This window comes from Pholcus phalangioides, unplaced genomic scaffold (genome assembly GCF_987345545.1).
Source record: "Pholcus phalangioides strain wild (caught in Gottingen) unplaced genomic scaffold, Ppha-v1.0 ptg000017l_1, whole genome shotgun sequence".
Taxonomy (NCBI): domain Eukaryota; kingdom Metazoa; phylum Arthropoda; class Arachnida; order Araneae; family Pholcidae; genus Pholcus; species Pholcus phalangioides.
In genome coordinates, this window is record NW_028301610.1 from 44141468 (window position 1) to 44161939 (window position 20472).

Below are 20472 nucleotides of genomic sequence, written 5' to 3' on the forward strand. Positions count from 1 at the left end.
AAAAAGGGCATTTTGGCTTCTTTTTTTTTTTTTGGTTCTATCTCACCCTCGTATCCATTAACCAGACTGGTTATTCATTCTCACAAGATATTAATGGTACTAGTGACAGATAAGGAGGGAGGTAAGAAGAGATGGGCGTTTGCGTTGAGGTTTGACCCTCTACTCGAGAAGCAACGTTGAATTCTTAACCCCTTTTTTTTTCTTTTCTGCTCCCCACATTTCTGTGGGTCACCCTTCTATGGCCCTTGAAAAAAAAAGCATCATAGGCCCCACTGGGATCCACTCAAGTATTTATAAGCCATCCATTTCAACTTTTGTATCCCATATATATTTTCAGTTGCAAGTATCATACTCCTCAACCAGTCCTCAACCATAATTTTTCCAAGTTCCTCAATATAAAACGGCAATAAATTAAAATAATTACAGTCAAACTCGGTTATAACGTAAACTCGGGCTATAAATCCTCATAGAGAACAACGTCAATTCCCGTCATTTCTGACATGATCTAAAATGCGATGACTTCGGGTAGAACAACACATTTTCAGACTTTTGTGATGTTTCTCGAAAATCTCGACATTCGAGCTTAATATATCAATGAACTGTTTGCGGTTTTTTTATTGTTAACTATAACAGTAAAAACAGAATTCTTTGCTTCATTAACTGTTGACCACAATTAGATTCCCAACCATAGCACATGGGAACTTCGGCGGAGTTCCTAGAAGCCGTTAATGTGTTTTTTGTACCCATAAGTAAACTATAAGTATTGTTCTTTATCGTTATCAGGATACTTAACCTTTCAATCCGAGCTATTATTATTTAAGCTTAGCCTTGAAAGTGAAAAATATTCTTGTAATTTTTATCATGAATTCACATTTTTTAAAGGTACTTCATAAATTTCTGCACACAAAAATTCAACTGCGGTGCAAATTTACATTATTTATAATGGTAAAAAACCTAAACCTTAATTATAAGTACCGTATTTTCGGTGAATAAAATAAATACAGTGAAGGGGGATATATATAAGTCGCAACTAGAAATATTACCGGATAAAAAAACATTAGTCTCTAGAGATGTCGCATCTTCATATAAGCCGCACGTAATATTCATTAAGAATTACACTATTTTTTACTTTTACTTACCTTCCGTTTCCTTTGAGAATCGTTAAATGCTTTCCGTGAGTTAAAATGTTCATAAAAATTCCATAAAAGGCCAGGAATAGAGTTTATTTGATAGAATGTGGCTTTCGATTTATATAGCCACGAGAGCTAAAAAACACTTTATAAGACACGGCTTTAATATTGGAAATTTCTGCAAGAAACTCGGTGGTACGTTCGATGCCGTTATAATCGAATCTGACTGTATTTATCCAAATTCCCGTATCATATAAATATTTTGCACATTTTTTTTCCCCCATCCGTAAGTATAAGAAAATATTCTTCGGAAAATGAACGATAACAAATTAAGTGATGATAAATGAAATTAATGTAATATATTACTCTCTTCTTTTTTTTTTTTTGGTTGTTTATTGCCATTACTGTTATATCATTGTCAGTTTTATTGAAATTTAATTTTGCATTTTTAACTTACCTTTTGTTTTCTTTAAGAATTGTATAACATTAAACATTTCCTGAATTAAAAAAATATATACACGGCCGCTGTGGTGGTCGAGTGGTTATAGTGCCGGACTCGTGATGCGAGGATCCGGGTTCGAACCCCACAGTGGTGGTCGGCTGAAGTTGGTTTTCTGTGGTTCCCAACTTCAAGGCGCAAATGCGAGCCGATCTCCCCGTTAAAAAGTCTCGCCACAGAGAGCAACAGTCCTACAATGGTAAATCATTCAACCATAACACTTCACTCATAGTTAGAAAAACTGGGGGCAGATGACAGCACTACACATAACAAGCATTACACAGAAACAAACTTTACGTCAGGTTGCACTACACGTACACGCACATTCCCGCATGTACCGATTCGTTGGGGTTCATTGGGGGGTTCCGCGGGGGGGGGGGGTGTAGCAGTAGTAGGTGGGGCCTCCAAAAAATGGCTCGGGGATCCATGATGTTCTTAAGTCAGCCACCTCGTTGGGCAATTTGCCTGTTGTGGCGTTGTATTTGTTGTATTTGTTGTTGTATTTGTATAAGAATTCATTAGAATGTCGGGAAAAAATTTATTAGATGAGCCGCGGCACTCAGCTTGAAAAACCAACGTTAAATGCTATATTATCAGCGGATTTATAACTAGAAATCAGAGTAAAAAATCGGTGGTACATACCTTCAATGCCCTTATACGTAATTGAGTTTGACTCTGTGTATTTAAACAAAAAAAGAATTTACATCACATAAATATTCTACCCGAAAATATATTTTTCTCCCGTCTATAAAATAGAAAAAAAATTCTTGAGACGGAAGGATAAATTAGTGAAAGAATTTAAATAGACATGACATTTTTTGTGAAGATTACTTCACTGACTATAGGCCTACTCTTCGTTGTTTATTGCTGTTATAATTATTTCAGTTTCAGATTTGATTAACTCAATTTGTTATTTCTAACCTATTTTATTCTCTTTAAGAATCGTATGACATTAATTATTAAAAAATTTCTGGATTAAAAATATTCATGAAATTTCTTCAGAATGCCGGGAAAAAAGTATTGGATAGGACGTGGATTTCAGTTGTCCGCAAGAGCTAAAAAAACAACTTTAAATGGTGGCTATAAACTAAAATAATTAGTTAGATATAAGCCCGGCTTTATTACGTATTGGAAATCCCGGTAAAATTTCGTCGGTCTCTTCAATGCCGTTATTTATACAAATTCATATCGTATATTTTCCCAAAAATATATTTTTCTCCAATCCATAAATATAAGAAGCAATTGAAAGATAAATTGGTGAAAGAATGTAATAGATATGCCACTTTACCGACTAATTCTCTTTTTTTCTTTGCTATTGTTTATTGCTGTTATTTCATTGTGAGATTTATTAAAAGTAAATTTTGCGTTTTTTACTTCAATTCAATTGATTTCCGCGCATGAAAAAAAAAACTACAGAACATTTTATAGCTAAATAATTATAGATATAAGTAAGCATTAAAGAATTGAATACGTTGGTATACATGTACAGTCGGACCACGGAGAAAAGGGCAAATGGATGATCTGATACAAATTACCTTTTGCTTTCTTTAATAATCTTATAATATTAGTCATTAAACATTATCCTATAGTAAAAACGTTCATACAAATTCATTAGAATGCCAGAAAAAAAAATTATTGGATAAACCACGAGAGAGAGAGACTGTAAATCAACCACAAGTCGGTAGTTTATCACTGGAAATCACGGTACGAAATTTGATGGTCTTTGTTGTTTTTTTACAAATATATATATATTTTCCCTCAAAAAATACATTCCTCTCCCATCCATAAATACAAGAAAAATCAGAGAGGAAAAAAAGTTGGTAAAAGAATGTAATGGATGTGACAATTTTTTGAAATGAAGTCACTTCACCGACTATTTTCTTTTCGTTGTTTATTGCTATTATCATTATTTCAGTGCAGAACAACTCAATTTCAGAAGTGATAATCTATCAATTCGTATAGTTATTTTTCCCAAAACCTCCTGATTTGCAAGTACATGTATGAAAGAGTCGGGTTGTGTGTGTGGGGGGGTCGGTTAAGTCTCGTGTATGTGTGTGTTTCAAGAGAAATAATGCTCTCAATACACATTTGAATAATCCACAAGAGGTGGACATTAAAAACAAGCTATAAGCTGATATAATTCGCTAGCTCAGCGTTTCTCAACCTATGGACCGCGGACCAGAGGTGGTCCACAGGCAGATTTGATAAAATAATTCACCCGTTGTATGGCCGCGATTACGCTATACAAGTTTTAGAAAGTTCTTTTATAATATTTGAAAAATGTAACCAGTAAGTTCATCAATGTAACCAATAGGCTTAATGGTTGTTTTTTTTGCAAGTTTTTTAAAAGATCTTGTCTAATACTTTTTTATAGTGTATCCTGGTCTAATTGATATTAGTAATATCCATATGGATTCAAATAGAATTATACATTCATACTCGGGTTCATCATACAGGGCCGGAACTGAAAGGGGCAGGAGGGGCAACTACCCCTGGCGGCAAAACTTAAAGGCGGCAGTTTGAGGTGGGAACAAAGAACACCATATTGTAAAACTATCGAATTTTCTAGTTGTGGGGTGGCAAAATCATGTTTGCCCCAGGCGGCAAAAACGTGTCACCATACATCATCGAAGAGAGAGTGCAGGAGTTTTATATATCTTGAATAAGGAACATCACTAATTTTTACCAAAAATTGAAATTTACTGCTTTAAATGATATTAGTTAGTCACTGCTAAAATTGCTAAACGATGTAGAAATAAAGGACTACAACAAATCACAGTTTTCAAAAATGTACAGTATTTCACGAAAAAAAATATTCAAACGATATCTGATGAAATTATTTCATTGAGTATGATACGGTAAACAGGATAAACTGGTAATTATTATTAAATAATAATCCGTAAAATATGGGACATCGCCAATTGTCATCAAAATCATTGCCAAAAGTATATACTATCACCGATCATAATTATAATTGCTGAAAAATTGCGGGAAAAAAACGTTAAACCCAACAAATATATGTGAAATTATTATTCATAACTTTTGTCATAATTATCATAATATAATTTATGTAATGCAAGCACTATGCATCACGATTTAAATAGTTATTACAAATTCAAATGACTATCGTTCAAAAAACTGTTATCGTTTCAGTGTCAGAATAAGTCGGAGCAACTCAATTTCAGTAGTGATCCTCTATCAACTCGTAGTTATTTTTCCCAGTAACTCCTCATACAAGGCCACAACAGGCAAAATGCACAACGAGATTCGCTCTCATTCACAAGTACATCTATAAAAGAATCGGGAGGGGTGGTAGCTGTTAAGTCTTATGTACATGTGTGTTTCAAGAGCAATAATGTGCTCTCAGTACACATGAGCTAAAAACTAACTTTAAGACCTAGCTATAAATCCGGCTAAAGAGAGCTAGATACGAGCAGCGGCTTTATTACTGGAAATCATGGTAAAAAATTCGGCTGTCTCCTCTCTTTCTCAATGCCGTTATTTTCATACAAATTCATATCATATAAATATTTTCCAAAATATATATTTTTTCCCCGTCCATAAAAATCGTGGACGAATGTAATGGATGTGACAGACAATTTTTTTTAAATGGTCACTTCACCGACTATTATACCCGTTGTCTGTTGCTATTATCATTATTTCAGTGTCAGAACAAGTGGGAGCAGCAACTCAATTTCGGAAGTGATCCTCTATCAACTCGTAGTTATATTTTTCCTAATTAATCCCCATTTACAAGTACATCTATAAAAGTGTCAAGAGGACGGGGGTGGTTAAGTCTCGTGTATATGTGTGTTTCAAGAGCAATAATGCTATTAGCACACGAGCTAAAAACTCCAACTTTAAGAGTATATAATTCGTTAGCTGAAATGCTAGGTATGAGCCGCGGCTTTATTATTGGAAACCACGGTGAAAAAAATTCGGCGGTGTCCCTTTAATGCCGTTATTCAAACAAATTCATATCGTATAAATATTCACCAAAAATATGTATTTTTCTCCCATCCATAAATGTCATAGACAGGAGAAAAAAAAAGATGGTGAAAGAATGCAATGGATATGACAGACAATTTTTTTTAAACGAAGTCACTTTTCACCGACTCTATTCTCTTGGTTGTTTATTGCTATTATCATTATTTCAGTGTCAGAACAAGTGGGAGCAACTCAATTTCGGAAGTGATCCTCTATCACAACTCGTAGTTATTTTTCCCAATAACTCCTCATTTACAAGTACATCTATAAAAGAGTCGGGGAGTGGGGGGTGGCTAAGTCTCGTGTATATGTGTGTTTCAAGAGCAATAATGCTCTCAGCACAGAAGGCAATGAAAGCAAATTAAACGGTTTTCTCGCCCACCCTTACTTACTTACCAGCTCTCACGAGTTGGTTTACGAGTTCGGGAGAGCGCACACACATTCATTCAGTGGCTCTCTCTTGCTCTCTCTTTTGGATGCTGCTGCTCTCTTTTTGGAGGTTGTGTGAGCTGAGCTCCTCCGATTTTATGGTGGCCCATAAAACTGTCGGGAGTAAATGCGCCCCACTCTACTACTTCTTCTAACTACGTACGGCCACTGATTCTCATTCTTTTTCTTAGGGGCCCCCCACACCTCGCTCACAACAACCATCGTAATGTAGCACCAATGTTCGCTTTATTATTATTATTATTATTATATATTTTATTATTTTTTTTTTTTCCTCACTCTCTTTCACCCTTCTCCTTTCCAGCATGCGTTTTTATAGCCCTACGCACACATACATGCGAGAGATGGGAGGGCGTAAACGGGACTTCCTGGCTAAAAATTATGGGCCCAGTTGGAAAGTTTTATAGGCCCAGTCTGGACCGTTTTATGGGCTTGCTTGGTCGGGCGGGTAAGGTAAAAAGAGAAGAGAGAGAGAAAAAAAAGAGAGAATAAAAAAAAGGAACCCCCCCCCGTGACAGCCGAAATTTACGGCCTCCTCGGAGCGCCTTGAAAAGCGGCCGCCGACCGGAGCAGCGCTTCAGACGGCCAATGTAAGCCGCCGTGGGCCGTAGTGCTGCGATTCTTACGTGTGCGTTTTCGTGATTTTTACTTTCAATTTCTGTTTTTTTCGGAATTTCTAACAAGAAATTTAGAATTTTTTCAAGTATTTAGTGATTGATTACATTCGAAAATTATCGTAATTTACTCGAATGGTCAGCATAAAAGTGCGTGCGCGTTTTTCTCTTCAACATCGGAAATACGTATTTACGGCCGTAAAAAAAAAATCATTTGACATCATTTTTTTTTTTTGTCCGTCATTATTTTCAATAATGATCAAGTGTGCGTGTGTGTGTGTTGGATATTGATGACCCTCGAAAGGAATGACCAAGTATTTACTCGGTATGCTTACAATATGCTAGTCACAGATCTCATAAACATTTATATAGTATTTTCGACCTCTGAACCAGGTCGAATAGGAACGTAAATATGTGCGTGAACTCATAAGTCATTTATTATTTTATTTTTTAATATTTTTTTACGTATTTTTCAAATCCGTTGAAAGAAGAAAAATGACGTCTACGTATGAAAGAGACCGGCTATAGTTAGGAATGTCCGACGATGATTTATTTATTATTTTTTCGGTGTTTCTTTCTCTATCGCGTTTTTACTATTCGTAACGTGTACCACAAAACATTGGGTCTGAAAATATTATTTATTATTTCTGTGACTGTTTCAACTCGTGACGAAAAGATAATAAAATAATGAATTTATATCGACCTTCCACGTGAAGAAGAGTTTGAGGTAAGTCTTGAATTTCCGTATTATATTGTGGATATGAAATACATTACTATATGTTTACAAACGCATTATTTTCAGGATATAAATTTAATACAAATATTATCTCTATGTTATAAACTAAAACAATATTTATACGCAGGAATATAATGATAACATTTTCAAAATATATCAATGAGATTATAATGAGTGGAAGATTCTCAAGAATTTCGATAAAAATTCAGGAATATCCCAAAGAAATCTATCGTTTATCAATTAAAATATCTGCGATGATATTTGATTAAAAAATAATATATGAATTTTTAGCGTAGTAAGTATTTAATGTGTGATTTTTTTTTTGTTTGTTTATTTTCCGTATAGATAGTTGATGTGTTTATTTTCCGTATGATGACAATATTATTATCGATATGATGTTTATAATATTTATATATTTGATCATTTATGATGTTTTCATCATTACTATTCAATATTTCACATATTATTATGTTTATAACTACCTTTCTACGGTTTTCTTCTTTCCAGTTATACACATAGGCTGATTTAATAATTTATTTCTAGTTTTTAATTATGTTTATATTAGATATTAATGTTTTCATTATGATTATGTAAGTAATCAAAAACGTCGCCCGCTCGCGATTTAGATAATATTACGTAATTACAGGCTTTAAATAATTATCATTATAAAATTCAAATTGTGTGTAAATGTATCGGCACATGAAAATGCTAAAGTCCGTATAATTAAATAAACTTACTCCATATAAACAAATCAGCAGGACTTATTAATAATGTATTGACGATATTAATTTTTGATCGGATATCAATCTTTACACCGATTCTGGCGATCAATATTCTCGTCCTTTTACAAAACGGGATTCGAACCAAGTAATTATAAATACAACACGCTAATCATTCGGCCAATTAAATCGGCTTTATGATAAGAAATAAGATTTTCATCAGAAAAACTATGCAAAAAAGTATTTCGGAATTGGAAATCGACTAAAATCTGTAATCATTATCATTTCAGAGATGCTAATATATATATATTTTTTTTCGATTATGTTAAAATATTCGAATATTCGTAAATGTAAATTTATATTTGAGGAAAAAGAACGCAACAATTTTTAGGTAAAAAATATATATTTTATTGAATCAATTCAATTGGAAACATATAAAACTATAAACCACAATCGAAATTTTTTGATAAATGACGCGTGTTGTAGAGAATATTTTAAAATAATTAATATGTGTGGTATTATATATTGCAAGAAAAAAACTAAAAAAAAAATACTGTTTAATTATAACACTAATCGGACGTAGTTTATAATTTGATTAATTTATATATTTTGTAAATCTAATCACGTTGCCTTTATTTCTTCTCTTTTCACACACACAAAACACACCCAAGATATTAATTATCATATTAAATTTTTCAAGAAAAACAAACAATAACATGAAATTATTAATCTATTATTTCGATTGGTTACGCTATTCAACAAGCAGCACGTGCTAATGTTGTTTTTTTTTTGTTGCGAGCGTAACGCGTGGGTGGGCGTGTATAACATTAATAATCGCGTCCACCTTGGAATTCAGTACATGTTCAATATGTTCCTGTGTGCTATTTAGATCAAAAATAATTAATTATAAATATCTTCAACGATAATTTCGAGAAAATAATTTCACAATGAATGTAAATGCGTAAAAAATATTACCATTTTTTTAATGATAAACACTGAAATGCTGCTCTCTTGAGAAAATATTTGAAAATAATAAGAAAATAATAATTATAACATGGTGTTTTTTTAAATATTTGTAATAATTATGATAATTATATGCATCGTCCCTCTTTGATTTTAGTGAATGTCCGTGTACCTGTTGGGCTTGTAATTAGTATTTTTAGGTGTTATATACACTGTACCGTCTCCATTTTTGAGTTTTAAATTTATTTATGTATTGGAAATAATAAGAAAATTGATAAATTTCAAATTAAATTTTGTTTTTGACCGTGGAAAACGGTACGGAGTATATTTAGGTACATTAAAAAATATTGTAAATAATAGGAATATATATATATAAATGCACTTACTTTGACCGACGTGTACTTTTCTCATCCAGGGGTATATCTGCGGCGGGTTTTGAAAATTACTAGCCTTCTGACCGCTGTTGGAGCTGGTGCTGTTGGTATTCGTTTGCGTGCTGGGACCGTTCGGGACCGCATGCTGGGACGTCGGTGATGACTGCGGGCTCGGCTCGTCGCAAGACGATTCCGGACTCAGTGGGCCCGATGACGACAGACCATGCCCCTGTGAAGTTGTTTTGCCGCCCGGTTGCAGATGCCTTGGTGGTGGTGACTGGCCCGGATCCGGGCTCCCCGCCGGCTGCGAACTGTTAGAGCTCGTCGTACTCAAGTCCTGGGGAGATGCCACCGACGGTGGTTCGACGTACTTGCAACTCGGTACCGGTGTCACGGATGGCGTCGGAGTCCTCGGACTCTGACTCGCTGTTATCGGCAACGTCAGTCTCGGCTGTGGTTGCTGCTGCTGTTGGGAGCAACTGCTAAAATGTTGCTGTTGGTCACCGTTCTGGTGATGGGTCAAATGCTGACCATAGTGTCCGTAATTATGCGCCTGTTGTTGTTGCTGTTGCTGCTGTGGTACGGGCGATGCGGGCCCGCTGTAACAGTTCCCGTAAGCCTGCACCGGAGGCGTGTAGTAATCCGGAGCAGTTGCATCAGGCCTTCCCTGGCCGTAGCACGAAGTCAGGGAGTTCACAAACTGATACGAACTCATGGGTTCGCCTCTTTTGCCTCTTTCCTCAATAATCTGCCAGCCTCGTCGTCCCCCTGGCAATTTTTGATGAATTATGACTCTTACTGCTCACTCGGTTGCCGCCGCCACACTTTTAATAGCGCATTATTCCGAATATGGTTCGGCCCCAGCGCGCACGTGACTATCGTCGACCAATCAGAACGCTCGTGGAGTTCAAGTCCATGTCGGAGGACCGGCGGGGAAAAGGAAAAAAAAAAAAAGGCGACTAGTTTTTTAGGAATTTTTTTTTCGGTGCCGAGGAGGTAAATACTAGGCGAGAAAATATTTTTTGTGAGCGCTTGCCGCCGGTGCCGCCGCCGCTGCTGCTGCTGCTGGTGGTGGTATTTTCTTGCGTTTTTTTTAATATTTATTATTAATTATGAATTATTTTTTTTTACGACGGAAATTATTATTATTATATATATATATGTGAATATCAAACGAAAACAACGGGAGAAATTCTCAAGACGGAGGTGAAGACTTATTTTCTGGAGTTTTTCTCGAAGACGGAATACAAGAGAAATGTTGGGGTTTTTTTTTTCCAAGGAGGTAAGTTAGTGTATGTCGTTCCTTGACGATGTCTGCTCGTTGAGTGATGCTCTGTAGATCGTTCTGTGGCGTTTGTACGGCTCCAGTAGCGCCTCCTTCCTTCTTACTCTTTGGTTCTCTTTCCAGGAGGATCCTCCTGCCAGTGTTGGCACCAACTACCACCAACTCTCTCTCTCGCGCGCTCTCTATTATATATAATACGTAAAACTCTTTTCCGATCTAGTTTTGAGTTTGTACTTGTCGTTTACTGCCAAATACACGCACGCGCACCCGTAACAACTAACCAACCCTTTTCTCTTTACAAGAGAGAAACTGCAGATTTGATTGATAAGCAATTCCAATGTATGTTGCGTTGCGTTGGGGGGCCCCCCAGAATCATGTACAACAGTTTGTATATATATTCATTTTCTCTCCATCATAAGCATAGGTTTGTGCAATATAAGTGACTGAGGGGGGAGAGAGAGAGAGAGGGGCTGAGGCTTTTCCACCATCCTAATTAATTTTTGCCTCTCGGATGAGAGATCACATAGGAATCGTTTGCGAAAATGTTAGAGGAAAGAAGGGAGGTTTGGTGTTTGTATGTGTCTGGTATGGCCAGTCAGCAAGCTCATATTTTATAGACTTGGAGAAGAGGCTGCGTTCTGTTACACGTGAATTTATGAGCGCATTTGCGCGAGTTTTCTCCTACTAACCCGATTATAATACTGAAGCCTTTAGTCATTAATATGAAAGGAGGGTATTAGTCTTCAAATTTCAAAAGGAGAAATTATTCCCTGAAGTAATTCATTTTGAGTCTCTTAACGAGAGGAGTAGCAAAAAAAATATATTTTCGTATAATATTTGTTTGATTTTTTTTCTGTCTTCCTATTTTCAACTTAATTTATCGTGCATTTATAAAGCATTTATGTTTGTGAAGAGAGAAAAATATATTTATTACGTCACGGAATTTAATTTCGGGGTATATTAATTTTTTTTATTCAGATAGGTTTGTCTTTGTAGTTGTTATTCGTGAAAATTTTTAGACATTTGTACGTTTTATAATAATCATATTATCGGAATGATATTATTTACAATTACATATTTTTTATAATACAAAAATGAAATAATTTTTTTCTGATATGATTATTATTAAATATAAAATTAAGGATATAAAGGAATATTTTGTATTTTTGTGAATAGTCAGTTCATAAATATGTATAATATTCGTTGAATTATTATTTATGATAAAATATTCAAAACGATTTTATTCATATATTATATTTACTTTTTAAAAACATGCAGAAAGTTATTATCATATTTGTTTTTTGAAGAAACGTATGAAAATAATAAAAACATGTAAAATTTCGTTTCGTAATAATAAATATTTGAATCATATTTTATGCGAGCTCAGAAACGCATATCAAATAAATTACTGATATATTGGTGAACAAAACATACTGAAAATAATTTTTATTTTACAAAACCACTAATGGTTTTTTGTTATTTCAGGTATTGTTCTTAATATTCCGATCGGCATTATCCGATAATTTTTCACAGGTTATTGGTACACCGAAATATGAATCTTCGAATCAGTTGAGAAATCCAATTGATTATTAATTTGATTTTAGATTTTTCTTCAGTTATTTTAGTTGAATTTTAGATTATTAAAGCTATATAAGAGCAATATTCATCATTTATATTCACATAAACTTACTGTATTGATTCTTAAAACTGAGAATTGTTTTAATGATATTTCACATAATAAGTAAAATAACAGTATCACAACAACACAAATAATAAGATGTATAAATTTTAATTTTTTGACTCTCCGATCTAGATATAATATTGAAATTTCACATTTCAGTTAAATACTGATGAAAATCTCGAGAGATAAATGTAAAATATAGCTAAATACTTTGAGTGAAGTATTTAATACCGATATTTTTTTAGTTTGTTTTGGCATATATACTATCTAGAGACAGAACAAGTCACAGAAAGTACTTGAAATACAATATTCAATATTTTAGTTTTCTATTAATGTTATTAAAAACATATTACAGGAATATTCAGCCATTTATTATCTATACAGTTGTCGTATTGATTCCATAGAAGCAGATAATTTTTTAAATCAGATTTCATGACCAATTTCGGTACACAACTAGAAAATAATCGATAATATCACAATGATACAGACACTAAAATGAATTTTTACTATTACGACTTTTTACTACTGAAATGAATAAATACTATTTTTTTACCTTTTAGACTAGATTGGTATCCCAATTAAATACCGATAAATACCTCGAGAGATGAGTGCAAAATATATTGCTAAATAATTTTAATGAAGTATTTAATATATACTATTTAATCTGTGTTTGTTTAGGCATATAATATCTCGAAAAGGACAGTACTTGAAATACAATATTCAATATTTTATTTGACTCTATTTATATTACTATAATTCTACTAGAGTAGCTAATATTATAATTAACCTAATCCTTTATAATCTTATACTCCTGCTATAATTATTCCCAATACTCTGATATTATTTAAATCAGATTTCGATATATAATTAGAAAATAATCAATCAATATCACAAATAATTGAATGAAATACTTGTTTTTTGGCACCCCAGAAGTAGATATACAAATAAAATTTCACATTTCAATTAAATACCGCTAGATATGTCGAGAGTTAAGTGTAAAATATATTGCTAAATACTTTGAGTGAGGTATTTAATACGTGTTTGTTAAGGCATATACAGTAATATCTCGAAAAAGAACAGGTCAGGATTAATATTGAAAACATATCAGAGGAATATTCATGCATTTATAATCTATACAGTTTCTGTATTGATTCCATAGACTCAGATAATTTTTCAAATCAAATTTCGTGATCAATTTCGGTACATAATTAGAAAATAACCAATAATATCACAATAGTACTGATACTAAAATGAATCAATCTATTTTTTGACCCTCCAGACTAGATTTACATTTCAATTAAATACCGATAAACATCTCGATAAGTGCTAAATATATTGCTGAATACTCTGAGAGAGGTATTTAACGCCGATACACCTTTAATCCGTGTTTGTTTAGGCATATAATGTCTCGAAAAAGAACAAGTCAGGAAGTATTTAATACAAGAGCGGGTTATTTTATTTTTTTTTTTTTCTTACCCAATTGATTTATAGGTTCAATTATCTCATTTATTTATTGACATGCGACCCACTGACACTCTCTTTTCCCTCTCTCTCTCTCTCTCTCTCTCTTCCATATTTGTTTTTTTTTTAGTCTAGAGAGGGAGAGAGAGAGTTATTCAGCGATGGCTCAGAACGATTTTTCATAACACTAGATATGAAGTTATTTCGCTTTATAAAACTTATTTTTGGTTAAGTCCAGGAAGTTTTTAATCCAAATTTGTTATTATTACACGTATGTGAATTTTTAGTTGTTATTATTTTTTTTTGCTTATAAATGAAAAGGTTCTGAAAGAAGGACCTCGAACAGTCGAGATTGCATTTTTTTGGGGTTTTTTTTTGTATTTTTGTATTTTTTCTTCCACCCCCCCCCCCCCAACTTCGTACAACTCATTTTCTTGAAGAACGTGGAAGGTTCGTGAGGTGGTGGACGACGACGGGGGGGGGGTGAAATAGATCAATAGCTTTGCCAGGGCGAATGAAATGCTACGAACATGGCGGGAACGGGCAATCGCATTATAATTTCGCTATCCTTCTCCCAAACCCGACCAACATCTCCTCTCAACCCTCTGTCTCTCTCTCACTCTTATACCACATACTCTTTTACCCTCCATCCTTCCCAGGCCAGAACAATTAATAACTGTCAGTGCCTCCATTCTCTTTTTCTTGCTCTTTTCGACGGGGGGTGATTTGTCTTTTTCTTTTGGCGTTTCTACCAAAAAAAAAAAAAAAATACCAAGAAAGTAATAGAAGAAAAGAAGACAAAAGAAAAAAAAAAGAATTATATAATATATATATGGGGCTTTTTACCTAATAAGTCGGAAGCTATACGTACTGTAGGTAGGTAAGATCAGTCAGTCGTTCGGTCGGCACGTGACCCAACCACTTGACTGTTCGTCTCTATCTTGAACGCCATCAATAGTGATTCGAACTGTAGACAAGTTGATATCTGGTATCGGATACCTTTTTTTTTTTATTGAGAGATAGCTACCTACATACGCGAACCTTCGATTGGTGTTGTGAGTGATAAACGCGTTAATCTTACTTGAATCCTTGAATTTTGAAATTACATGCAAAATAGTACATTGAAATTGACAAATTTTCAAAAATATTTAATAACGAGTCGGGGAAACTGATATGATGAAAGGTATCGTTTACTACGGACCAGGAAATGATCCAAATAAAATTAAATTTATGAAAATTAAGATCATCAAATTCATGGAAACAACGAAATATGTGGGTATAGTTCGAGTTTATTTTGAATATCACGGTGCAAGTAGAGACTTGTTTTGGAAAAGGGGTAACTATTAATGAGTGGAATCTCTGCCATACTGAATCAGAAATTTTTGGAAATTCATATCTAATAAACAATTTATATATTAGCTTTCACTGAGATTTCTATTAGCTAATTGTTCAACTTGAAATATCAAACATCTTATATCGGTACAAATTACATACTCAAAATAGATTGAAATAACAAAAGTTTGAAAACTATTCTAGGTCATTTCTACAAGCAAATCGTTAATGAACCATTTAATCTCTGTAGTGAAATGTTTCAAATATAGCTAGCTAAATGTGAAGAAATTGATGAAGTTAGAATACGTGTTAAAAAATACGAAACAAAAATTTGTAAGAGGCAAGATAATATATATTAAGAATGGTATAAAACTTAATATATCCAAGGACCGAATCACTCATAATGACTCGTGATCTAGATCAATAGTTCTCAACCTAGGGCCATGTGACCCCCCCCCCCTTGTGGCCCTGAGATATTCTGGGGGGGGGAACACGGGTGAAAATCAGACGAAAGGGGAACCGTGAGAGGTAGTCACTGGGCCACAAAGAGCTGCGAATAAATAAAGTTTTGAAGTGAAGTATATGGTGGGTAAAAAAATGTGACTACTACCAGAATCCAGCAGAGCTGTCCATTAGAACCAGGACCATCTTAATACATGGGCCCATCCAGGTATGACCCGGGGGCATCATTCCCATAGAGGGCATACATGATGAGATCACATACAATGATGTTCTCAAGTAAGTAGGCACGAAAACAAACTGATATTGCCAGTTAAGTATGCGACCCCAGAGCATCAGTTTCCCCGGTTACTACCTGATGTTGAGACGGCCCTGGATTCATGCCTAACTCGCAGGTCCAGATCAATTTTCATTCATAAAATTTATGTTCATTATAAAAATTTAGTTTTGACTAAATTCCATTCAATAAGTAAAAAGGGTCTTGCTCCTGGATGAGAGGGTAGGGAAGGGGTTTATAAGACGGAGCCACGAGAAGAAAATATGATGTAAAGGGGGCCATATAGACTAAAAAAAGTTAAGAAACACTGATCTAGATGACCAAGATCTACGTCAATTAAACAAGACACGCTTGTTTTCAAACCATGCAAAGTGATGAAAAAATTACCTTCCCAGTAAATAAATTTTGAATGGACAAAATCATCTAGGACAAGATTAGCCTTAGCCTATGTGAAAGAACCGTGTGAAACCCCGTAAAAAAAATTCGGCATTATTTTGGTTCGGTCATCGTGGATTTGATCCAACTTTTTAAAAAAAATGTTCTTTTAGGAAATTTCTTTTGGCTGTCACATACACTGTACTTATCAACGATACTGCAAGTCCAGTGGCATAATTTACATGAGAATCCATGTTTATTGTCATTTCTGGCAATAAAATTTCACAAATATAATAACACTTCTTTATCGACATTGTAAAGATAATTCAGAAGACGTAACCACAAAGTAATTAAACGTTCTAGAAACGATCTTCTACATAAAATGCATTCAATTCATTCATTGATCCATGTTGCGCAATTTTATGTTTCTATTCATATTATACACGATATGTTATTTTTCCATCCATAGTTGGAAAAATATACAGGTAAAATAATTTTAAATTAGTGTATCCAGCTTTTTCGTTTTCCTGTGCCACATTAGAAGAAAAAAATACATGGGTCATACTCAAAATAAATGCCCAACTTACCCTTCAAAGCCAAATCACATTTGGCAACCTTCCACTCCTTGGATGCAAAACACATTTTAATCTATCCGAAATAGTATAAATCCTATTTTTTAATTATTTATTCTTGTAATTTGAAAGTTTAGCCGCATTAATAGCTGACTTAGGCTGTGGTTTTTAGAATGAAAATGCAAATACCGGAGACATCCAAGAAAACTTTTCACGAAACCGGGACATTTCTTGGCTTTTGCCTATAACCAGTAAATAAAATAAGCTTGAAATCTGACGAAACTTTCTAACTATACATAAAATTGATACACAATCAACAGAAAATATTCTTACTCCTTTCCGCAGCATAGTAGAAATCACTAAACCCTCTGTAAAATGCCATATCTTTTTAATGAAGTAGTCCAATTTTCAGCTAATGCAAAAGTAAGGGATATGTTCTTCATTGAGAAATCAACTTTACAAAATATCTTTGTTTGTCAGGTTTGTCAGTGCTAAAATAACAGGCATTTAAGGAGGCGAGATATCTCGTCAACGCGGTTGAGAGGGTAAATGTTTATAAGGAACAAAAAAACATGAGCAATATTTTTCTTAAAAATAATGAAATCCCAAACAAGATTTCGTAATTTTGGAAAACCCTTTTGGACAGTGCTACTTTTACACACATATCTACTGTATACTATATAAATACACCAACAAGAAAGAGTCAATCTATTTCTCTACAACGTTACATTCTTTTCTTTTTATACATACACGTATTACTCTTCTTACAAGGACAAAATTTACTCTTTTTCTCAAGAGCATTTTCTTCAGAAGACGAAAAAGAAAAAGAAAAAAAAAATAGAAAAAGAAAATAAAAACTAGAACTTTCAATTTTTTCCTCGTTTATCTGAAAAGCGTCACAAAATCGGATACATTATTCATTTTCGTGAACGGCAGAGACAATACCAGGCCACTGTAACTTGTATGGAGGAGATGGAGGAGGCCTATGGGGAGGCCCATGGAAGTAAAAGCGAGAGAGGTGGCCCAGTGCTGCCTGGATTCTGGATCCGTTTTCGATCCACTAACAAAAAAAAATTTTTCCCTTTAATATCTATACTTTGTATATACATACATAGTCATTTGTTGTATGAGAGAGAGAGAGAGAGAGAGAGAGAAAGAGACTTTTTTATGGTACAGTAAAAACTCGGTTATAACGAAATAGAAGATTTCACGAAATTTTTTCGTTATAACAGAAGTCGTTACAAGAAAAGTTGACGTTTTCCCGAATTCTATGGTGAAAAATATAATTAGATGCTGTTAAACACTGTACGAAGTTATTTTTTAATTATACAATACTTAAGTTGATCTTATTTGATCGGGAAAAATACGAGAAATTGCGATGAGAAATACTCATCACCGGTCTACTACGGTCTTGCCAAAAATAATGCCAATCGTGAGAGAAGTTGCCAAATATTGATTTTCTTTGGCGGCAAATACACGGCTACAGCCTATCTGCAATGATTTAAAATGTATTTCATTGAAACTGGAAAAAAGAAAAATAGTTGAGATGAATATTTATAATTATAATTATATTCATCAAAAGAAAATTGATAAATTGTGCAAATAACCTTGATCCATGATTCTAGTGAAGAATTATAAATTAAAATAAGCTTCGTTGATTTTGTTTACAAAATGGGACATTTTTGCAAAAAAAAAAATGCCAGGAAGGACAAAATAACTGGAAAATACGGGAACGTCAATAATGAAGTCTGACCGCGCGCCAAACATGTGATAACTCTTATTTTTAGCTCAAGTTAGAACAGCAGACAGACATTTCCATAATGCAGGGGTTCTTAACACTTTTCAACCGCGACCCAAAACCAACAACAAGATCAGCTTTGTGACCCACGGGACTGTTTTTCTTCGAAATTAGTGAAACAAATGCATTTTTATTATACGGTTCTCTTTTATACGGGAAATATTCACGAAAATATTCTGGGGAGCCGCACACTGGGTAGGGGGAGCCACGTTTAACAAAAGTTTGAGAACCACTGGTATATACGGACAGATGATATTAACCCATCCCAATTCAACAATAAATAGCGAGGCGTAATAATGCTTTCTTGGACAAATAAATATGGACCGGGTGTTTTAGGTGAGTTGCTTTCCGTTCGGTGGCGACTGTTAATGATGGTGTAAGTGAAAGCGGTGGGTTTTATGTGAAAAGAGGACGGGATGATGTGTGTCAAGTTCCGGGGTTTTAGCTGAACTTGCACGAGTCCAGAACACAAAAGGCCGAAGGGGTTCAAGTCTCGCTAAAATGTCGTTTAGCTGTAGATACAATCTTATTGTTGGGTATCGTAGTCGAGGGTTAGCGCCTAACGACAAAACGCGAAACCCCGATTTACGTTTTAACGCTCTCTTAATGGAGTTTTGGCTGCATTGTTTCTGGGAACGATATTGTTCCAAACAATTGTTGCTGCTGCTGCTGACCTCCGAATGAACGATGATTATGGCCGATTACTCACCTCGTCCAATAGTCTCTTTTTCTTTTAGCTTGGAGCTATTTTCTAAAACTGAATAGGAATATTAATTCTTACAATGAATGGCCGTGAAGGAAATGATGCAGTAGCGAGTCTTCTTTGATTTGATCGGATTATTTTTTGAATGTTATATTGTGTTTTAGTCGATTGTGAGAATCATTTAAATTCAGTCGGAAAATACAGGGTTCCCGGGCTGAAGGTACTTATAAGAAATGGCTCATACCAGCGTTTCTCAACCTTTCGGAACCCAGTGACCAGTAAAATGTCTCTGAAACAACTTAAAGGACCACTTAAACACTGCACGAGTGCTGAGATCATATATACCGTAAAAGAGAGCATGCGGATACAAGAATTCCCCATTTATTACGTGACATTCATGTACATGGGCTGTCCGGACTTTCTTATATAATTACCACGTGTTTTTTCAACGAAGTTGATTGAAATTTGAAATATTTACTAAAATCATGAAAAAAATATTCATCTCACATATTTGTAACCATGTTAAACGTTTTACTAATTCAAATTCACTGCGATTTCCAATAGCCACTCATTTCTTAGCAGCGTGGTTAATAAAAATTGGCCGCATTTTACCATGTTTAAGATCCTAATTCCCCCTATTTTTTTAATGAAATATGGTCAACTCATCGATGGATGTTTTTTTTTTCGTGAAATAAATTTTGGTTTACTGCGACTTGAAGGAACCTTTTTATTTCCCCACCTTTCAATTTAGCACTAATTTGCAAATTTGTTACAAATTGCATTTTTTTGCCAACAGTTAGTGAGATCCCGTATTTAGTATAGCTACTTCCATGGCCCCCACAAGGGGGAGGCTGACAGGGCTCCAGCCCTGGGGCCCGGGACGATTCTCATAATTTTTTTTGTTTTTTCATGCCATAAATTCACTATAAAGGGGCCCGTGAAAAGTCTAGTCTGGGGGCCCGCCAAAGGTCCCATCCTAGGGGCCCCGCATCAGGATGTGGGGGCCATGGCTACTTCCTGTATTTTTCTCGGTGAGATAACTTTATCTTGACTATATATA

General features: G+C 34.5%; 1 protein-coding gene and 1 long non-coding RNA gene across 3 annotated transcripts in view; one reads left to right on the plus strand and one right to left on the minus strand.

The window, feature by feature from the left end:
- Positions 1-10425, minus strand: part of LOC149073495 (uncharacterized) — a 72932-nt gene extending 62507 nt beyond the window's left edge. Inside the window, exon 1 of the mRNA XM_089246170.1 lies at positions 9482-10425. Coding sequence (XP_089102296.1) covers positions 9482-10184 — 703 coding nt within the window. The 5' untranslated portion in view covers positions 10185-10425. The remainder of the gene's footprint in view (positions 1-9481) is intronic.
- LOC149073496 (uncharacterized) overlaps positions 6574-20472 on the plus strand; it is a 37956-nt gene continuing 24057 nt past the window's right edge. The window contains exon 1 of one of the 2 annotated variants that reach the window (XR_016194336.1): positions 6574-7404. This is a non-coding gene — a long non-coding RNA (uncharacterized LOC149073496). Of the gene's footprint in view, positions 7405-10485; positions 10752-20472 lie in introns of those variants that run through there. The other variant, XR_016194337.1, reaches the window with a different exon arrangement.